Source organism: Geotrypetes seraphini, chromosome 1 (genome assembly GCF_902459505.1).
Source record: "Geotrypetes seraphini chromosome 1, aGeoSer1.1, whole genome shotgun sequence".
Taxonomy (NCBI): domain Eukaryota; kingdom Metazoa; phylum Chordata; class Amphibia; order Gymnophiona; family Dermophiidae; genus Geotrypetes; species Geotrypetes seraphini.
This window is the reverse complement of record NC_047084.1, coordinates 220,160,575-220,182,337: the sequence shown is the minus strand read 5'-3', so window position 1 is coordinate 220,182,337 and position 21,763 is coordinate 220,160,575. Positions and strand designations below refer to the sequence as shown.

The 21,763-nt window shown below is 41.1% G+C and overlaps 1 protein-coding gene across 5 annotated transcripts in view; it reads right to left on the bottom strand.

The window, feature by feature from the left end:
• ATP8A1 (ATPase phospholipid transporting 8A1) overlaps nucleotides 1-21,763 on the bottom strand; it is a 449,033-nt gene that overhangs the window by 354,804 nt on the left and 72,466 nt on the right. For all 5 annotated transcript variants that reach the window (XM_033946346.1, XM_033946365.1, XM_033946336.1 and 2 more), the window contains 2 exons: nucleotides 21,694-21,739; nucleotides 12,789-12,829 (listed from right to left, as the gene is read on the bottom strand). In XM_033946346.1, coding sequence (XP_033802237.1) covers nucleotides 12,789-12,829; nucleotides 21,694-21,739 — 87 coding nt within the window. The remainder of the gene's footprint in view (nucleotides 1-12,788; nucleotides 12,830-21,693; nucleotides 21,740-21,763) is intronic.

Sequence of the window (21,763 nt, the reverse complement as noted above, 5' to 3'; positions counted from 1 at the left end):
AATGGAAGATAAGTGCAAGTTTTTACAGTTTTTTGCTGTTTTTTTTGCAGTTTAACTTGTGTATTTTAAACTGTATCTTTATGAATCTTTTCCATGGAGTTTTTTGACCTGGGATGTGTTTTGTATGGCAGTTTATAACTGAACATATAGTTTCTTGGTTGTTTGCTTGAAACACTGAGGTCTTTTTCTCCATGTTAGTTACTTGCCTTTCAGCCTGTTTCCTTCCACTATTAGCAGCTTTATTCTGAATATTTGTTGGTTATTTTTTTGATTTTTTTGGATATTCAGCTTGTATACTTTTTGAGAAATTAATATTAGAGTGAGCCATTTATGGTGTGATGCGTTTGAAATTGCTGGCAGGGTCACCACTGTCCAAATCTGATAAAGCAGATCACATTCTCTCTTCTTGTAAGATAGCTATGACCACCGTTGACTCTATTCTGTCTGTCCAATGGTCAGGGTCAAGATTGATTCCTCTTTGGAACAACCCACTGATTTAGATACAAGATGCAGTTGTATCATGGTCTCCATGGCAACAGTGTGGAATATGGACACTACAGGATATAATGATTACTGATAGATGGATGTCCTTCAATGAGTTATCCAATAAATCTGGTCTCTCCTCCAAGCAACAGTTTAAGTGGATGCAACTCCTCCACTTCTTAAAGAAAACCTTTCCAGACATACTATCTCTGGCAGTACAACCTAGTTTGCAATTACTAGTCAATAAACTTTTGCTGAAGGTAAAGGGTCCCTATGGTACAAGCTGATTCAGATGGCAAAACTCAGCACACCAATTGCCACAGAACTCAGCACACCAATTGCCACAGAACTTAAATGGTACAAAGACTTGAACCTTCCCTCTGATGCTATCGATTGAGCCCCCATATGGCCATATTTCTTTAAATCCATCAAGTCTGCCTCGCTTTTACAATCAGTTTTCTTAGTGCTACATAGAGCTGTTTAGACACCAAATAATATCTAATAAGATAGACCCATCCGCTTCTTACTATTGTTGGTCCTGTCATCAAGCACCTGATACGTTAGAGCATCTTTTATATTCCTGTAAGCACCTTACTCTTTATTGGGAAAAAGTTTGGAATACCATCTGTTCTATACTGGAGATTACAGATACCCTTACCTTTTCTATCATTATTTTAATGGCCCAAGGTCTTAGTCTATCCTTGGTGATCATAAGATTAGGTAGTTTATCATTATGATATCACTAGCGGTTCAAAATATACTATATTGTTGGAAAGACCTATCCAAGGTTGACTTTCAGGCATGGTGGAATCACTGCTTGATTAGTAAATATGAAAAAGTTCTGGCAGAAAAAAATAATGCCCTGTTCAAATATACTTGCATATGGTCATCACTGTCTAGGATCAGGGGTGGGCAACTCTGGGTTGTACAACTTGGTGTCTAATATGAGAAAACACTGGCATGTGTTACAAATTATCCCTGAGCTTTTTGTGGATTTCCCCATGATTGCATATAGTAGAGCTAGCAATCTAGGAGAACAACTAGCTAAACACAGGTATGATGAAGGTGATATGATACAAGAGCAAGATCAGGACATGGTGCACGCGAAATATGGAAACTGCCAGTGGTGCACCAATATAATTGAAGGTGGGGAATGGAACCCTCAGGAAAGGGAGAATATAATCTGTTCAAGAAGTAGGACAACATGTAAATCTTGTAATGTAGTATATAGCATTATATGTCCATGCGGTCTGATATACATTGAAAGAACTAAAAGACCAGTCCATATTAGACTAAATGAGCATAAATCTCGTATTATGAACAATGTCCTGGAAGCACCGCTTGTACAACACTGGCAGGATAAACAGCATACTTTATAAGACATCCAATGGCGAGTGACAGATCATGTCAAAGAAGGGTGGGAGGGAGGTAACTATGAATGCAAACTAAATTACTGTGAACAGAACTGGATTTTTAGGTTGAATACGGTATACCCGGGAGGTCTAAACCAGGAAATAGAATGGATGTCTCTTATCTGATTCCTGATTCGCTACTGCTGCCCCTGATGTCAGAGAAGAGGGAGGTTAAAAAGAGGAGCAAAAAATGCCGCGGCAATCTTTGTCACAAAATTTCCAATGATCGGGATGATGTGGAGCTAAAGCAGAAGGGGCAACTATTAAAGGATTTGCCGGTTGGGAAGAACCCCTTTCTTTAAAGATGTTTTTAGAGATGTTTGCAATAGCAGAAAGGTCTTTTAATTAAATTGATATCTTATACTGAGTTTAATGAATGCATTTTATTGCAGGGGACTTTTTCTTGATACAGCCTTCGGGCGAAACATGTCGGAATAACAGGTCCCTTCCTGATAACTATTGACAAAGGGAAAACTCAGAAAATGCAGAAAAAAAATAAGTTGAAAGATTATTTATTTATTTACTCAAGCACTGAAGTATGGAAGCACTAATGCACTAATGCAGTCAGGGAGGCTAAATTCCTCATGGAGGAGTCTCTAGCAAAGAACATCCAGAAGGGAGATAAATCCTTCTTCAGGTATATCAGTGATAGAAGAAAAAACTCAGGCGGGATTGTACGTCTTAGGAAACCAGACGGAGACTATGTGGAAAAGGATTCGGAAAAAGCCCAACTATTAAATGAATACTTCTGCTCAGTCTTCACCCGAGAAGCGCCAGGGCTCGGCCCTCAGCTACAGACAAGGGTTGGCTCAGTTGACCCGTTTAGTAACTTTGAATTTACGCCCAGCAGTGTCTACGGTGAGCTGTCAAAGCTCAAGGTTAACAAAGCAATGGGGCCGGACAACCTGCACCCCAGGGTGCTTAGGGAGCTGAGTGATGTCTTGGCGGAGCCACTGTCCGCGCTCTTCAACCTCTCCCTTAGTACAGGCAGCGTCCCGTTGGACTAGAGGACGGCTAACGTCATTCCACTCCACAAGAAAGGCTCAAAGATGGAGACAGCAAACTACAGACCAGTGAGTCTAACATCGATAGTGAGCAAACTAATGGAAACTCTAATCAAACACCAATTAGATAAGATCCTGGATGAGGAGAATCTATGGGATCCCCGACAACATGGATTTACTAAGGGGAGATCCTGCCAATCCAACCTGATCAGCTTCTTTGACTTGGGTGACGGGGAAGCTGGATATTGGGGAGTCCCTGGACATCGTGTACCTGGACTTTAGCAAAGCATTCGATAGCGTACCACACCGCAGGTTACTGAGCAAGATGAGTTCTATAGGATTAGGTAACACATTGACGAAATGGGTTGGGAGCTGGCTTGGAGGTAGGCTCCAAAGGGTGGTGGTGAACGGCACCCCCTCCGAAATGACAGAGGTGATTAGTGGAGGTGATTAGTGGACCACAGGGCTCAGTCTTGGGCCCAATCCTATTCAACATCTTTATAAGAGACTTGGCAGAAGGGCTTCGAGGTAAAATAACATTATTCGCCGATGACGCCAAACTGAGTAATGTAGTGGGCAAATGCACAACAGACGAAGATTCAGTGCCCGACAACATGATGCACGACCTACTCCTACTGGAGCGATGGTCTAGGACATGGCAACTCAACTTCAATGCCAAAAAAATGCAAAATTATGCACCTGGGCAGCCAGAATCCATGCAAGTCTTATACCCTTAATGGCGAGATCCTAGCAAAAACGGTAGCAGAACGAGACTTGGGGGTAATCGTCAGTGAGGACATGAAGTCTGCCAATCAAGTGGAGCAGGCTTCGTCCAAGGCAAGACAAATCATGGGCTGCATACGAAGGGGTTTCGTCAGTCGTAAGGCGGAAGTCATTATGCCATTGTATAGATCCATGGTGAGGCCCCACCTGGAATACTGTGTGCAATTCTGGAGGCCGCATTATCGCAAGGATGTGCTGAGACTGGAGTCGGTGCAAAGAATGGCCACCCGGATGGTCTCGGGACTCAAGGATCTACCATACGAAAAACGGCTTGACAAATTACAGCTATACTCGCTCGAGGAGCGCAGAGAGAGGGGGGACATGATCGAGACGTTCAAGTATCTTACGGGCCGCATCGAGGCGGAGGAAGATATCTTCTTTTTCAAGGGTCCCACGACAACAAGAGGGCATCCTTTGAAAATCAGGGGCGGGAAACTACGAGGTGACACCAGGAAATTCTTTTTCACTGAAAGAGTGGTTGATCGCTGGAATAGTCTTCCACTACAGGTGATTGAGGCCAGCAGCGTGCCTGATTTTAAGGCAAAATGGGATCGGCACATGGGATCTATTCACAGGGCAAAGGTAGGGGAGGGACATTAAGGTGGGCAGACTGGATGGGCCGTGGGCCCTTATCTGCCGTCTATTTCTATGTTTCTATGTTTATATAGAACATAACGGTCTAATGAGGAGGCTAGTGCCACACAGTATTTGGCCAATCAAACCAATTGGCTAATACTGGCACTTCTGAAGAACAATGAATAAGTAAAAATTATAAATGAATATGTTATGAAGTAGTGTTTGTGGAGAACACGAGTGATAGCATAACAATACAAAGGACTGCTGTACACATTACTTAACCAATTTCTGTATGGCACGATCCCTGAATTTTTTAAGAATTTGATGTCTGGATATCAATCATCAAGATCATTGTGCTCCAAAAATTCAGCATTGCTGAAACAAAGGCTAATCCTAAATATGTGGAAACGAATGCTATGACTTTTATATGTGCTGGAGTAAAGTTGTGGAATAGCCTTGTTGGTCAAATTCAAAAATGTGGAGACAGGAACTCATTCAGGAAAAATGTTAAAAACACAATTATTTGTAGAAGTATTTCTATAAATAATTGATCTTATGTAAGGATTCAATCTGTTTGTTTTTGTTCCTACTTTGTTCTGATTTGATTTAATATTTTATGTTTGTAACTTTTTGTAAACCGTCTTGGGAAAAAAATAGTATAGAAATTTTTAAAATAAATAAATACCTCTGAGTAACCCTTACAAGTTAAGGCCGAGTGCTCAAGAGCCATGCTGTAAGACAGTGTTTCTCAACACACGATATGCATACCCCTGGGGGGTCTGCGGGCCACTTGTTGGGGGTATGCGTCATGGCCACCATGGAGAATATTCTCTGCCTGCCCGTCTGTCAAAGCCGTGCTGCCACCTCAGGGGATCTCTCCTTGCTGCCTGCCGCACCCGCTGGCAGGGATCCCTGCCCGCCCCCTCTCCCAAAGCCGACCCACAGGGCTTCCCTCTGATGTCAGATCTGACATCAAAGGAAAGCCTTCCGGGTCATGGGGGGGGGGAAGATTCCCAGTTACTTCCTTGCTGTACTCACTCCTTCAAGCAGCGTTCTCCTTATAACTTTCCACTTATCAGTTTTTCCACATATCTATCACCTTAGGACTTTCAAGGACCCCTGAAGAAGACTATCTTGTCGCAATGCAGACCGTGTCGGGTCCTACGCTTTCAGCGAACTAGGTCCTTTAGGTTTTTATGGGGCCGATTTTATTTTCATGTGGATTGCTTTATTGCACGTTTGGAACTTTAATATTTTTAATAAAGTCCATTACAGGAACATCATCACTCCACAGTGTTTTTTTTGGTTTTCCTTGGATTCTCTTCTCTATGGATTCCTTGGGGTCAATTTTTTTGGTTTCATCTTTAGTGCATCTGGGCCAGGGAGTTTCTTTCCTAGAAGAGACCTAAGGCAATCATCAAATGCAAATGCTAGGAGCTTTGAGCTCCATGTGTGGCAACTTCCTCTTGGGAAGCAAATCCCCTACAGCAGGGGTGCCCACACTTTTTTGACTTGCGAGCTACTTTTAAAATGACCAAGTCAAAATGATCTACCAACAATAAAAATTAAAAAGCACAAAGAAAAGGTTAATTATCATTTATATTGGGGGAAGGGGGGGTTTCAAAGAGGTCAAGGCCGGTAAGTCTGACTTCTGTGGTAAGCAAATTAATGGAAACACTTTTAAAACAAAGAATGGTCAAGTTTCTGGAATCCTGTGAATTAGAGGATTGGAGGCAACATGGATTTACTAGAAGTAGGTCTTGTCAGACAAATCTGATCAATTTCTTTGACTGAGTGACCAGAGAATTGGATAGAGAATGTGCGCTAGATGTGTTGTATTTAGATTTTAGTAAAGCCTTTGACAATGTTCCACACAGACGTCTAACAAACTGAGTGCCCTTGGGATGGGTCCCAAAGTGATGGGCTGGGTCAGGAACTGGTTGAATGGAAGGCGACAGAGGGTAGTGATCAATGGAGATCGCTCTGAGGACAGGGATGTTATCAGTGGTGTGCCTCAAGGTTCTGTTCTTGGGCCTGTTCTTTTTAATATTTTTATAAACAATATTGCTGAAGGGTTGCCAGGTAAGATTGTCTCTTTGCAGATGATATGAAAATCTGCAATAGAGTAGACACGCCACATGGTGTGAATAACATGAAGAAAGACCTGGCGAAGCTTGAAGAGTCTGAAATTTGGCAGCTAAACTTTAATGCTAAGAAATGCAAGGTCGTGCATTTGGTCTGTAAAAACCCAAGGGAATGGTATAGATTAGGGAGTGAAGAGCTTATGGGCACAACAGAAGAGCGGGAATTGGGTGTGATTGTATGTGATGATGTTAAGGTGGCCAAACAGGTTGAAAAGTGACAGCGAAAGCTAGAAGGATGCTAGGTTGCATAGGGAGAGGTATGGCTAGTAGGAAAAAGGAGGTATTGATGCCCCTGTATAAGACTTTGGTGAGACCTCATTTAGAATATTGTGTACAATTCTGGAGGCCGTACCTTCAAACAGATATATATTACATTACATTAGTGATTTCTATTCCGCCTTTACCTTGCGGTTCAAGGCAGATTACATAAGAATTGTTATGATATTAAGAAGTACATATTGTAAGATAATAAGCCGTAATATTTTCTAATTTACTAAGGAGTAGATAGTATTGCAGGAGGCGTTCAGGACATGTCTGGTTGTGTTATAGTGATATTATATATTTTTTGAAGAGTTGTTTCTTTTTTGAAGGTTTTGTAGTATATGGTTGAAATTAGCAGATTGGTGAGTTGTCGGTCCAGTTTCACTAATCTGGTGGCCAGTAGGTTGTCATACAGTTTTCTTCATTTGACACTTTTGGTTGGCGGGTGTGTGAATATTGTGTAGGTTCTCCTGTGTCTGGGGATGGAATCGATCCAGAGGAAGACTACTAAAATGGTATGTGGTCTTCATCATAAGGCATATGGGGACAGACTTAAAGATCACAATCTGGAGGAAAGGCGGGAGAGGGGAGATATGATAGAGACGTTTAAATACCTACGTAATGTAAATGCGCATGAGTCGAGCCTCTTTAATTTGAAAGGAAACTGCAATGAGAGGGCATAGGATGAAGTTAAGAGGTGATAGGCTCAGGAGTAATCTAATGAAATACTTTTTTACAGAAAGGGTGGTAAATGCATGGAACAGTCTCCCAGAAGAGGTGGTGGAGACAGAGACTATGTCTGAATTCAAAAGGGCCTGGGATAGGCACGTGGGCAGGGCCGGATTAAGACCCTTAAACGCCCTAAGTACTAACTAATTTTGGTGCCCCCTTACACTTGTAATTTGAAATATTAAGACAATAATAAACCATAAAATAAAATTTTATTTATCAAAAATTCAAAATTAAACAAAACTTACAGTAAGAAGGAAAATAATATTAATTTCTGTATGCTTCCATTTTATTTATCAATCGCAACACTGGTTCTGATGTATATAACTACGGTTCAATAATTTCCACACTCATCTGTGACTACAGTTCATTATACACTGAATCACTCCCTCCGTAGTTGCAACCTCTTGATGTCCAGATCCTCAGAAGAACCACCCAGGGCTCAAAACTTCTCACTGCCCCTGGCTTCACGTGCCGCCTCGTCACTGGATCATTTAATTCTATTTTGGGATTATTTTTTTGCCAATATTTTAAATATCGTGCTCTTTTACATTACGATGAGTAAAGTGGTCAGGAGACAGGAGAGAAAGTTTACTAGGGATGACACCTTGATAAAGCTACCCAGCGAAACATTTCATGTCGGTGAAACACCCTAGTGGCAGACCACATAGACATAAGCTAAGTATTGCTTTTCACTTTACTTTTATTTATGGCTTAATAATTTTCTCCTACTTTTTTTTTCTTGCAAAGTTTTTGATCAGATCTTCATAATCAATTTTATGTAGCACATCTGCTTCTATACATAACAGAGATAAGGCATCCAGCCTGCCTTGTTACGTAGTTGTTCTGAAGGGATTTTTTATATATTTCAACCGAGAAAATGAACGCCGTTAGGTGAGTGCACCAAAATATCTGAGCTCATATCCAAGAATAGAATTAAATGCATTCAAAATATATAAAACGTACTTACATTTTAATAGATTAAAGAGCCAGAACTGAGTGTGCTATTGGAATAGTCATTAAGCAACTTTGAGGCTTTGAGACTTTGAAAGCAAGAAGAGGTTATGAATGCACCTACAATTAACACCAGTGACAGTTGGCAATTAAACTAAGAACTTCTTATGAGTTAGTACCCATCACTTGCGCTGTTTCAAACGCATCTAGACTTGTTCAAAATTTGTTTAGCTTCCAATCTGTGAGCACAGTGTACTTTATTTTACAGGATAAACATGATGACACAAGAGAGAAAGCTTTATAAACAGAACTTATTCATTTTTCATTAAATTTTAAAAATGGCTATAAATAATTTAAATGATAAATTCGGCTATGAAAAATTTCTGTGGTGCCCCCTTCCATTGATGTCCTAAGCACGTGCTTACTTTGCTTATAGGGTTAATCCAGCACTGCACGTGGGCTGTCTCAGAGAGAGAAAGAGATAATGGTTACTGTGGATGGGCAGACTAGATGGGCCATCATGTTTCTATATTTCTATGACTTTAAAATATGCAATGTCACCTTAGTAACAACTATAGAAAAAATAGACAAATATACTCCCTCTCCTTTTACTAAACCGCGATAGCTCTCAACACGCTGCTCTCGACGCTCATAGGCTCCCTGCGCTAAAAACTGCTATCGCGGTTTAGTAAAAAGGGGGCCTTAGTGCAAAATATAGACAGCAGATATAAATTCTCAAAACAGACACATTTTGATCACTAAATTGAAAATAAAATCATTTTTCCTACCTTTTTTGTCTGGTGATTTCATGAGTCTCTGGTTGCACTTCCTTCTTCTGACTGTAAATCCAATATTTCTCTTTCTTTCTTTCTGCCTCCTTCATGCATCCTCTCCCTCCTCACCTCATTCCATTCCCCAACGAACATCTCTCTCTGTCCCTCCATGAGTCTAACTTTTTCTTTCTCTCTTCCTGCCTGCCCCCTGTCATCTGACACACTCCATTCCCTCCCCCAACTTTTTCTTCCTCTCTCCCTGCCTCCCCTCTCCTTTCTTTCTTTCTCTCTCCAGCCCCCCCCCCCCAAGCCACCGCCATCGATTTCTCCCTGCTTCCCCGATGCCACAACAGGTCAGGCGTGTGCAGCCACTGCACAAGTACCAAGCCCACAAGCCTTCCTCCCCTCCCCCCGATGTCAGTTCTGATGTTGGAGAGGAAGTTCCAGGCCAGCCAAGCAGCGATTGGCTGGCCCGGAACTTCCTCTCTGACATCAGAATTGATATCGGGGAAGGGGGTGGGAAGGCTTGTGGGCCCGGTGCTTGTGCAGTGGCTGCTTCGGAAAGCAGGGAGAACACAAAGGTAACGCGAGTCTATCACTGAGCCCAGGATGGGCTCCGTGATTGACTTGCATTGCCTTTGGGATCTACTGGTAGATCGCGATTGACCTTTTGGGCACCTCTGCCCTACTGGCTTGTGAGCCCACATTTACTGACTTATGCTGTCATTCTTTTTGGTAACCCGTCAAAAGCGCACCAGACTTTGTCGCACCTACAAAGACAAACCGGCAATTGCGTGCAAAATGTATGCGTGCTGCTGGTCCTGCTACTTTAAAGCCTTACCATTAGCAATGTGAGGGGATGTGGTACAAGTCCTCACGCTTCCGTTGGGAGGGAACCCCCCCCACTACACTGAAAAACTGCAGACCACCAAAAACTTAAAGAAAAACAGAAGTTTTCAGTGTACTTGGGGAACACGAGGACTTGTACATGTACTGGGGGTTCCCCCATAGCCTCCTCAAAGCGCTAACGGTAAGGCTTTAAAACGGCGGGACCAGCGGCGTGCATACATCTTGCACACAATTGTCAGTGCGCTTTTGTCGAAGCGCTTTTGTCTTGTGCTCAATTGTTACAGAATCTTCTTTTCTGGCCAAGCAACACAGGAGGTGTATGACAATGTTCATAACAAGGATATGATCACTCAACCTAAAACCAAAACAACTGAACTGGAAATATTTTAAGTACCGTATTTTTCGCTTCCTAAGACGCACTTTTTCCCCACCCAAAAGTGGGTGGAAATCTCGGTGCGTCTTATGAAGCGAAGATGCAAAATTTGTATCCCCGTACAGCTGCAACTCCCCCCCCCCCCCCGCAGCACCTTTTTCAACACAACCCCACCCCCCTGCCACCGCCATCGTACCTTTTTCAAGCAGCCGGGTGGTCCAGGCTCCGCACTACTTTTGGGCAGCAGGCGCACGAGTCAGGAGAGCGGTGGTCAGGACCAAGCTCTACATGCTCCCGCTTGGGCCCGCACCGCTTTCCAACTGGCTGGAGGCAGTTCTCACAGGACTCGCAAGAACTGCCATCAGCCAGTCGGAAAGCAGCACAGGCCCAAGTGGGAGCGTGTAAAACTTGGTCCTGACCCCCGTATTCCTGACTCGTGCGCTTGCTGCAAGGAAATAGAGCGGAGCTGTTGAGGAAGGGAGGGAAGAATTTAAAAAGGTGCAGGTTGTTGGTTTTTTTAAGGTATAGTGGGAGTATGATTAAAAAGGTAGATATGATAGACAGCTGGGGCTGAGCCATGGACATTGAAAAAGTGTTGTGAGGAGGATCATCTTTGTTTATAGGTGGCTTTCTGCTTGTGGAGGATGAAAGTACTATTAGAGAGCAGGCTTTCTCTGGGTAAAGTGATTCATTAAAGGTTGATTGCATTGTACTTTTGATGAGTGCAGTGACATACGTATAGCTCCCCACATCTCTTCTTCATCTCCTGTAATTTAAGCAGCTGCTAGATGCTGGAGGCTGTAGTCAGAGAGGAGGAGGTTGTTGGAGCCCTTTAATGCCAGTTCTAATAAACTGAGGTATATTTTAGGAAGAAAGAGGTTGGGATTAAATAATGGTAATTGAACCTGTGTGGGTGGAGATGATGTACTGGGGCACCATAACAGCAGCCAGGTACTGAGACTTCTTGGATTAGACTGAGAGAGATCCTGAACCATTTTTGATTTAACAGCTACCACCACCAGGCCAGATGTAGATACAATGTCTTGAGGTCCTCACACCACTTTTTCTCCCAGGGCTTATCCTTATTACTTCATGAAGACCAAGAGATTTTTTTTGCATGTGTGTGACACTTTTTATCAGACCCACATACAAAGTTTCCTAAGACAGTGCTATGCAGGAGTTTTACAGACTGCTTCAATAACAAGTATCACAACCTTCAAGGAATCCACTTTTCTCCAGGACCAATATGCCTGTACAGCATTAGCCTAAGAAGTCTGCTTCTTGGAGAATATCCTTAGTTAACCTTGTCCTCGTTCCATAATATGATCTGCTTTTGTTTTCAAACAATTAATCATCATAAGATTTTCATTTGAGCTAAGCCAAGTGCTTTCAAGGAAGTCTTCTACCCTTTCAGCCCATTTTGGTCCCATTCAAAGGCTCTGCTTTCCTGGAGCCCCAGAGTTCAGCTGTATTAACAAGCCCCCCTCCCCATTATTTCCCTCAGGAACCTCCATTTCCTCTTAATTTTCCAGCTCATTTTGTGATGTCCAAAAAGGTACAGGGGGAGGTATGATTAAAAAAAGGTACTGGGGGATGGGGGATGATTTAAGGTACTGGGGGGTACGTGGGGGATATGGGGGCCTGCCTGCCTATCACTAGGCCTGCCTACCTGCCTGCCTGTCACTAGGCTTGCTTGCTTGCCACTAGACCTGCCTGCTCTGTGTCCTGTCCCGACCTACCACTAGACCATCAGAGGGGGGTGGGACAGGGTACAGAGCCTGGAAGGGAGGGGGGACAAGGTGCAGAGCCTGGCAAGGAGTGTGGGGTTGGGTGCAGAGCCAGGCAGGGATAATTTGATTCAGAATGGGTTTTTTTCTTGTTTTCCTCCTCTAAATCTAGGGTGCGTCTTATGGTCAGGTGTGTTTACATTTTACATTTGCTTCTGTAGCTTGTACTGGTGTTTACTAAGAATTTTTGAATTAAGAGTTTTGTACAACATTAAAAAATATGTATTTTGAAATCTGAACATATTTCTAAAATTAAAAAAATTAAAATACATTTATTAATTTTTTCAAAAACCAATGAAGAACTTATTCTCCTTTTTATCAACCGCTGCAAAGCAGCACAAGCTAAATGCCGAGCCGTCCAACAGAATAGAACAGGTTGCTCGGCATTTAGCTTGAACAGCTCGGCAGTGCAGTTTGATAAGGGGGGGTATATTTTATTTTAAAAATTTTAGAACTCTAAATATCAAAATTTCCTATCTTTCACTAAATATTTTATATTAAAAATTCAAATAGGAATACAAATAAACTGAATGCTTTTAAAACTCCTGTAAGGAGAACCTGCATCTTATAAAACCACCATAGAGACTACCTCAATCCAAAGAACAGTTTTATAGAGGAATGCTTGTGCACTTTGCATGACATACTTTATAAAAAGTTTACCTTTTCCCAATGAACAATCTCCCAAGCTCTGTTCCTAAGCACTGAAAGAAATAAAAGTAACAATTCAATATAAAAATGCCTAAAATATTTCTCAATCAAAATACATGCACAATCTCTCAAACTCAGCACTACTTAAAATTATTGCATTAATTGCATTTAAAACTAAGAACCAATTTAATTCAACATCAGTATAAAAGAAGATAAGAAAGCCAACACAAAAACAGAGAAAAAGGAAGTACAATTTTGAAGAAGGGTGAGGAGGAAGTTGTCAGTCAGCTAAAGCCATTCTCATATCAGAATTCATCAGGATGTGGTAAAAAAATCACCTTTTACAGAATCTTGATTTCCAATGGGTCTAAGCCCCTATGTTCCTGAATCCTTTGTTGAAATGCTTCTTGAACTTTTTAAAATGTAGGTTAAAGATGTCTTGCAGTTATTTATAGAGACTAAGGGCTAGATGCACTAAAGTCAGCAATCGTCCCTAAACCTGTTTTCACAGCTTTAGCGACAATCACTTTTACCGACCCAATGCACAAAATAGTCCACCACGTGTTTTTCCCCCTCAATCGCCCATTTTCCAATCCGGCTATGCAAATTAGCTAAACCCCTTGCAAAGTAGCCAAGCAACTGATGCACTAAGATCGCTTGGCTATTCTCTCCCTCCCCCAAAAAATAAAAATAAAATAAAAATGGGGTTTTAGCTATTGGAAAAACCAAGAGATCTACCTGCTTTTTTCTTTTTTTTTCCAATGGCACAGATATTTTGCATGTGTTATATGCAAAATATCTGACAGCCCTCCCCGATGAACACGGCAACAGGAATCCCCCCCCCCCCCACACACACACACAAGAGAGAAAATTGGCAGGAGGGATACCCACTCCCTCCTGCCAACCGAGGCCCCCCCCAAGAATTATTCCCTATACTCCCCCCTTCTTTCCCCCCACAAAAAAAGGCAGGAGGGATGCTCACTCCTTCCTGCCACCGGATGCTCCCTCGAACCTCCCCCTCACTCCCTGACTCCCCTGTACCTTTGTTAAACATTGGGAGCTGAAGGGAAATACGGACCCTTCATCTCCTAGTCCCACCCATCAAAAGTGACAGGCCTTTCCCTCTCCAGTGCACCATGTGATGCACAGGGAGAAGCCCAAGGCTCTGATAGGCGGCTCAGATGCCTAAGGCCCCTCCTTCTGTATCCTATGTGATGCACAGAGTAGGGCCTAAGGTCTGACATCTGATTTGGAAGGTCGGTGGTGCGGGGGTGCCAGGACCAGGTGGGGGCATGGCATAGTGTATTCAGCCAGGCAGGAGGGAGAAGGTATCCCTCCTGCCATTTTTGCTGCTGTGGTGGAGTCGTGGTGCCGGATTGAGAAGGGCCATCAGCATGGAGGGCTTTTTACTTTTCTTTTTTTTTTAATGGGGCAGATTGTGCATGTGTAACACACGCACAACATGTACAATAAAAAAGCCCTCCTAACAGCAGTGACAGTAGGCTGCTTCCCCTGTGACTGCTGTTAGGGCTCTGCGTATGATCTGTCAGGTTTGCGTGCAAATCATTTACATGCAAACTTGGTAATGCATAGATCGCTCATCTAGAATAGGCCAGAGAATAGGCCAACAGCAATCCAGTCAGTATCTTTAGTGCATCCAGGCCTATGTATTAATACACTTTGTGCTCCTTTATCAAGCAGTTGTAGAGCCTTTTATTACGGGCTAGCAAGGTACAGTAAATGGTCCGACGTTCATCTCAATTCCTATGAGCAGTGGAATATTTACTTCACTGGCTCTGGGTAAAAGGTTCTAATGCTGTTTGTTAAAAGCAACCCTTACTTACCTAGGGGACTAGGATTGTTAATCAGGAGCATGCTTGCGATTCAATTAGTTCACCTGATAGTTTGGACTTGTCCAAATTTTTAGAATATTCTTAAAATGTGATTACAAAAAGAGCAATGTTTGTTAAATTGTAAACTTGAGTTGTTTTGTGGTTAAAAATTATGATTTTCCTGATATTTCCAGGGTCCCTTTATTTCTAAAATTTCATTGTAAATGTTTGGTAACACATGGAAATAATTCCTATGCTATTCTGAATCCTGTAGACTTGGAGACTTTTCTGTCTGATAAAACTATAGTTTAATTGTTAAAAGACAGCAGATTAATAGGATTTCAGAATAAATTTAGATGCCTATGTTTATTAGAATTAGACAATAATTGTATTGGAATTCTAGTCCTTGGTTATATCCTCCTGGAAGTGAATTAAAATGTATTAATGTGATGCAACGGTTTTATTTCATTGTTTATGTATTTTGCCGTATATTTTGTTTTTGACATATTAAGAAATTACTTAATTTAACAAAGACTGGATCCCGCTCCAGTCCAAGCTCAGTTTGTATTTGTTTCTTTCTCATTTTCTTTATCTTATTCATAAAGAATCTCTAGGCCTTTACCATCAAAAAATCAGGTATCAGTGCTTTAGGCAAATAGTATCCTGGGGACCTCAAGTCAGTAGGGTTTTCAAGACATCCCTAATGAATATGCGTGAGAGAAATTTTATTTTTTATTTTAAAACATTTATATTCCACAAATCACAAAGATCTGTGCAGATTACAAAGTACATACAAATAAAATAAAAAAAACAAGCACACATTAAAATTACAATTAAAATTTGCTTGCCTACTACCCACTTTATAGGCAAATCTCACTCATGCATTTTCAATAGGGATATCTTGAAAACTCAACTGGATGGAGGTCCCTCAGGAAAGGTTTAAGAACCACCGATTTAGGCCATCTATCAAGAGGAGGAACCTCAATTTGTCACTGTTTTCTAGCTATCACACAAACAAAGATTGTATCCTCCTCTCTCAAATTATTGAAAAATTGGTCTATTATGAATGCACAAATTTGGTCCAAGGGCATATATTTGCATACAATTTGAAAGTGATATACATGCAAATCTCTTATATGCCTTAGAGTGTGTCAATTTTAGGGGTAGATTTTTATTTTTTTTAAACTTTACAAATTACTAGTTACGAAGTTATTCAGAAACTGTTTAAAGTAAGTCTTACAAACATAAAATCATATTTGAAATATGCATAAGTAATATTTATTTGAACATACAAATAAATAATCTACATTAGTGGCCACATAATTGCTTTTAAAAGTTATTTATGCATTTAATTTAAATGTTATTTAGCATCTGGCAAAGAGGCCACATTTTATTTTCTTCTATTTCGGCTCATGAGCTCCCTGCTGCCCACCTGACCCCCTAATATAATGTTCCTTCCTCTCCTGATTGAACACATTACCAGCAGCCTCAGTTGTCATTTTTACATATATTTCTATGGACTAGGTGTGTGATGGCCAATCTGGAACCACCATGGGCTTGATCAGAAATATCTTGATCTCTGCTCTTGTCATGGCACAGATACGAGAAGGCTCAGACTCTGGAGCTCTAGTCAAGTAATTGGGTGAGTGTAGATGTCTCAGTTTTGACGGATGGTGTCTCCAAGTTATGTCTTCTCATTTCCTTCACCTCTGATCTTCAATATCTTCTTCACTGCATCTCTTCTCTTCTGTTCCTCTTCATTGCACAATACAGCTTACAAAACAGATTTGCTTTAACCATTCCAAGCTGACCTTCTTACTGTAGGCATGACTATCTTCCTTACTTCTTCACACTAATCTTTCAACAGTTGCAGCTGGAAGAGACAATGCCGGGGACATGGTATCCAATTGTTATTTATTTTATATAAACCAGTCTTGGTGCTTAAGTCTTTGATCACTTCATCGCTGAGCTGAGGAAGATCACAGCCAACAAAGACCTTAGTAAAATCTCAGGATTTATTTCCAGTTCACTAGCAGAATCCAGCATTTTTCCAGTGGGACCTGCCCATTTGTTGTTGCTTAATGTCTTGCCATCTAAAGCAGTCACCAAGTGCCTGAATAGTAGTTCACCTGTGTGCAGGTTACAGCCAATCCACATCAGCTTCCTTTGTAGCTTCTCCCGCCCAGGAATCACTTGCAATATCTTGAAGAGTTTTGTCTGCTCCACTTTTTTCTGAGCCATGAAAGCAAATTATCAGCATTTCTGCATGAGTCTTCTCTTTCGTTGCTTTTGCCGGAACACAATGCTAGAGATCTGCCTCCTGGCTCCATATAAATGGTCTACCTAATATATATAGTAATACCACTTTTAAAGAAGGGTGCATCCAAAAAGACTTTTGTTCAAAGTATCTTCTAGAAAAGTCATTCAGGAAAAGGCCTCAGAATTGGAGCCTACGCACAGTCCTATCACAGACTGAACCATCAGCGTAGTTTTATTTGCTCCTTAGCTCCAGTCATTGGCCAGAAAAACCTGAGAGTAAATTTTAATACTTCAAATAATTTTTATAATAAATATTTTAAATCTTTTCAATAATTTTTTTATAAATAGTTTTAAATGCTTTAAATAACTAAATCTTGTAACAATGGATGCATCTCTTCCTTAGTTTGAAAAAGCTGGCAACTAAGCACTTATCTCAGCATTATTTCGTGTGCTGTCGTATGCTTCATTATCTGCTGCCAGACTACTGCCACTGCCATCGTTTCGTGGATATAGCAATTGGTCCACTGCTTCAGGGCCAAAGGCAGAAGCATTAGAGCATTGTTCTCGGCTGCCAAAATCTTTGGCAGCCGAGAACAATGCTCGAATGCTTCTGCCTTTGGCCCTGAAGCAGTGGACCAATTGCTATATCCACGAAACGTTGGCAGTGGCAGTAGTCTGGCAGCAGATAATGAAGCATACGACAGTACACAAATAATGCTGAGATAAGTGCTTAGTTGCCAGCTTTTTCAAACTAAGGAAGAGATGCATCCATTGTTACAAGATTTAGTTATTTAAAGCATTTAAAACTATTTATAAAAAAATTATTGAAAAGATTTAAAATATTTTATTATAAAAATTATTTGAAGTATTAAAATTTACTCTCAGGTTTTTCTGGCCAATGACTGGAGCTAAGAAGCAAATAAAACTACGCTGATGGTTCGGTCTGTGATAGGACTGTGTGTAGGCTCCAATTCTGAGGCCTTATCCTGAATGAATTTTCTAGAAGATACTTTGAACAAAAGTCTTTTTGGATGCACCCTTCTTTAAAAGTGGTATTACTATATATATTAGGTAGAATATTTATTGAGCCACTTTGGGTGATACCCCTTGAGTTGTCCATATAAATGGTGTAATATTTCTCTTTCACCATACCTGGATTTTGCCATTCTCTTCTGCCTGGTATCATCATAACAACCATCAAAGAAAAGGCTGATTCATTTAAGTTTTAAGATTTTACATTGGACTAGGAACACCGCCAAGTGAAAATTAAGTAGGTAACATTCCCCAACCTCTTGTTTCATCACTTGCCCCTTTTTATTTGTTTTTGAAGTGTATTTAAGCCATTTTTTTCTCCTCCCTTTTTCAAATGTATTATTTTATTACAATCAGTACTAATTGTCTTGTTTTTTTATTTTTATCTTAAACTAATTTTTAACCAAATGTAAATCGCATTGGATTTTGCGATCAAATCAAACATTAAATAAACTTGAAACTGATGCCATTCTGCTGCAGTCCCTCGTCAAACTGTGCATCCAATTTTTCATGATTCTCGCCTGAGCTCTCTTTACCTTGTGATTAATCGCCTAAGTAGTGTTCAAATGAGTGATGAGCCCTACATCAATTCAGGCAACAATAAAATCTCTGCTTTCTCTCTATCTAGTATAGTGTCTTAAACTGGCAAGAGCTATGTTGGTTATATCCTTGGTATTATAAAGTCTGTTCTCATTATTCGCATGCTCCCGATGAACGATTGTACATATCCACGGTTGCATCTATTGTGACCAATAGTCCCCATTTGCGCCACTCTAAAACCTAGACCTGCTAAAAAAAACAGCTTGGGGGTTTTAAGTTAGAAGGGAGGGAGCATGGGAATAAGATTACTCTGTTCACTGAGTAAGTTCAATATGGATTGTATTGTATCTTTGCTATTACTTATATGTAATATCAGTTAAGATGGAATATGTGTACCTTCTCCATGGTATTATTCATTACTCTGTTATTCAAAAAAATTTAATAAAAGGTGGAAGTTAAAAAAAAGAAAAACAAAGGAAGCAATATAAAAAGAAGAATTAAGACAATGAACAAAAAAAAAGTACTGAGAAGGCTGAGACAAAGTCTCAGCTCCATGGAAATCTAGAGACCGAGGGTTCCTTGTGGTAATATCAGAAGCAAGTCACTTGCATGAATGCAGTGGAGGCACTGCCTCAAAGATTTAAAGTAACAGTACTCTTGGTGGTGTTTGCACCAGATTCAATGGATGTCATCATCCCATGTGAGAATATAAAGCCTACTTGTCCTTGAGAAACTTTAATTACAACTCTTCATTTATTTCAGAGTACCATGTGACCAATGTTCCCTCTAAGGATTGATGAGGTGTGTGCAAAAAAAAAAAAAAATATGCATGAGCGACAAGTTACATACTCCACAAATTTATGAGCAGGCGCGGAAGACGAGTGCCCGTGAGGTTGTGGGAGGGTTAAATACTCAAAACTTAGAAGAATAACAATTTATTTAAAGTTTTTGCTTCGCCAGCTTATCTTTACATACAGTGGCGTACCTAGCATATGTAACACCCGGGGCCCATCATTTTTTGGCACCCCCCCATCTATACGAAAAACATGATTTTTAGTAACAAGCCACACGTCACACATGAGTACCTAGGAAAAGGCAGCATCTTACATATTGCAGTGAGCAGTACATCAATACACCCATTGTAAAACTAAACAAGCCAGACCAGCACAGATAAATCCTACACCGTCAATCCTAACAGAAAACCATGTCTTTCGAACACATAGAACACAGAAAACACCTTCGCCTAGTATGGAATATGTCATCACAAACTAACCCCTCTCCCTTTTACAAAACTGTAGTGTGGATTTTAGCCATGGTGATAACAGCTCTGACGCTCATAGAATTCTGAGCATCAGAGCTGCTACCACTACGGCTGACGCTAAAAAACGCTCCACAGTTTTGTAAAAGGGGGGATAAAATAGAAATACACAGCTTCAACGCTCTAGCTCAGGGGTGCCCAAACTTTTTGGGCTTGTGAGCTACTTTAAAATGACCAAGTCAAAATGATCTACCAATAATAAAATTTAAAAACACAAAGCACAATATACGCTGAGAAAATGTTAATTATCATTCCTATTCTGGGGTTTTTTCAAAGAGGTCAAGGCAGATGACTCTATGCATTGTCACCTCAGTAACAACCATACAAAAATAGACAAATATACCCCCCTTCCTTTTTATTAAACCACAATAGCAGTTTTTAGCGCAGGGAACTGCGCTAAATGCCCAGCGCTGCTCTCGACGCTCATAGGCTCCATGCGCTAAAAAACACTATTGCGGTTTAGTAAAAGGGGGCCATAGTGCAAAATATAGACAGCATATATAAATTCAGACACATTTTGATCACTAAATTTAAAATAAAATCATTTTTCCTACTTTGTCTGGTGATTTCATGAGTCTCTGGTTGCACTTTCATCTTCTGACTGTGCATCCAATATTTCTTCCCTTCTTTCAGCCTGTATGCTTCCTCTCCTCCAGACCTCATTCCCTCCCCTAACTTTTTCTTCCTCTCTCCCTGCCCTTTCTTTGTTTTTTCTCTCTTGATGCCCCCCTTTCTTTTTTTTCTATTTCCCTTCTGTCTCCCTGCCTGCCCCTTTTCTTTCTTTCTTTCTCCCTATCCTCCACAAAGCCACTGCTGCCACCATCGGGGGAAACAGGCCCCAAAGCCACCGCCGCGGCTGCCCCAAGCTCTCTCTGCTTCCCACCGTCGGGCCGACCAGCATTCCCCCGACGTCAATTCTGCCGTCAGAGAGGAAGTTCCGCCCAGTCAGGCAGCGATTGGCTGGCCCAAACTTCCTCTCTGACAGCAGCCTTAGGGGGGGTGCACAGCCGGCCAGATCTGGACCTGGCCAGCTGTGCAACCCCCCTAAGGCTGCACCCGTGCCCCCTCCCACCCACCCCTTGGTACGCTACTGAAGACGTGGAAGCGGCTCCTCTCATGATCTCCACCTGCGTCGGAAGTGCATTGGAGATCTTACTATGTAGTCCTCAGTTTCCCACTGCAGTATTTTAGTGAGCGATACGAGAAAAATTATGAGCGACACCAATGAAAATAGTGAGCGATTGCTCATGCGCTCAGCTTAGAGGGAACATTGCATGTGATCATTTTAGGCTTCAGAATTTATAATATAGGACATACAGAAAAATGCTGCCATTTTTAATTTAAACAACAAGGCATGGGTTGGCCTTTTTGGAACAGTAGCAATGTTGTATAATGCTATGTATACAGTCCCTGGTTTAATCCAAGTAAAGTCTTTCATTTGTTGGGTTGGTTGGGATGTTGCATAGAATAGATAGTATTCACATTTTTTGGTGGGAGGGGTTGCAAATCATGGTCATCATATGACAGTAACACTTACCCCCTTCTTTACTAAAAAGTAGTGCTGGTTTTAGCGCTGGCAGCGGCAGTATCTGCTCAAACACTCATAGATGCTAAAACCCGTGCTACATGTTAGTAAAGGAGGGGGTTAGTGGCTATATTCAATGCCCATCTAGGACTGTCGCTGCAATGACCAGATTATGCATATTGGAGGAGCAGTGGTAGATGCAAAATACTAGGAAAATTCACAGGTAACATTCAAGCTCTGTTTCCGATTAGGGCTAAAGCAGGACATGAAACTGCCAGGTCATAAAACAAAATAAGACACACATACACACAACAAAATTATAAGTTATTAGCAGAGCATTATGTGCTTTGAAATGCGATATACTCAAGTAGCACAAAGTTTTTAAACAGAAAAAAAAAAACATTTGCTTACCTTGTGTCTGTTTCTTGTTCACTATACTGTCAGCTTTGTGCCTTTTCTAAAGTAAAAATACAAATGTTTA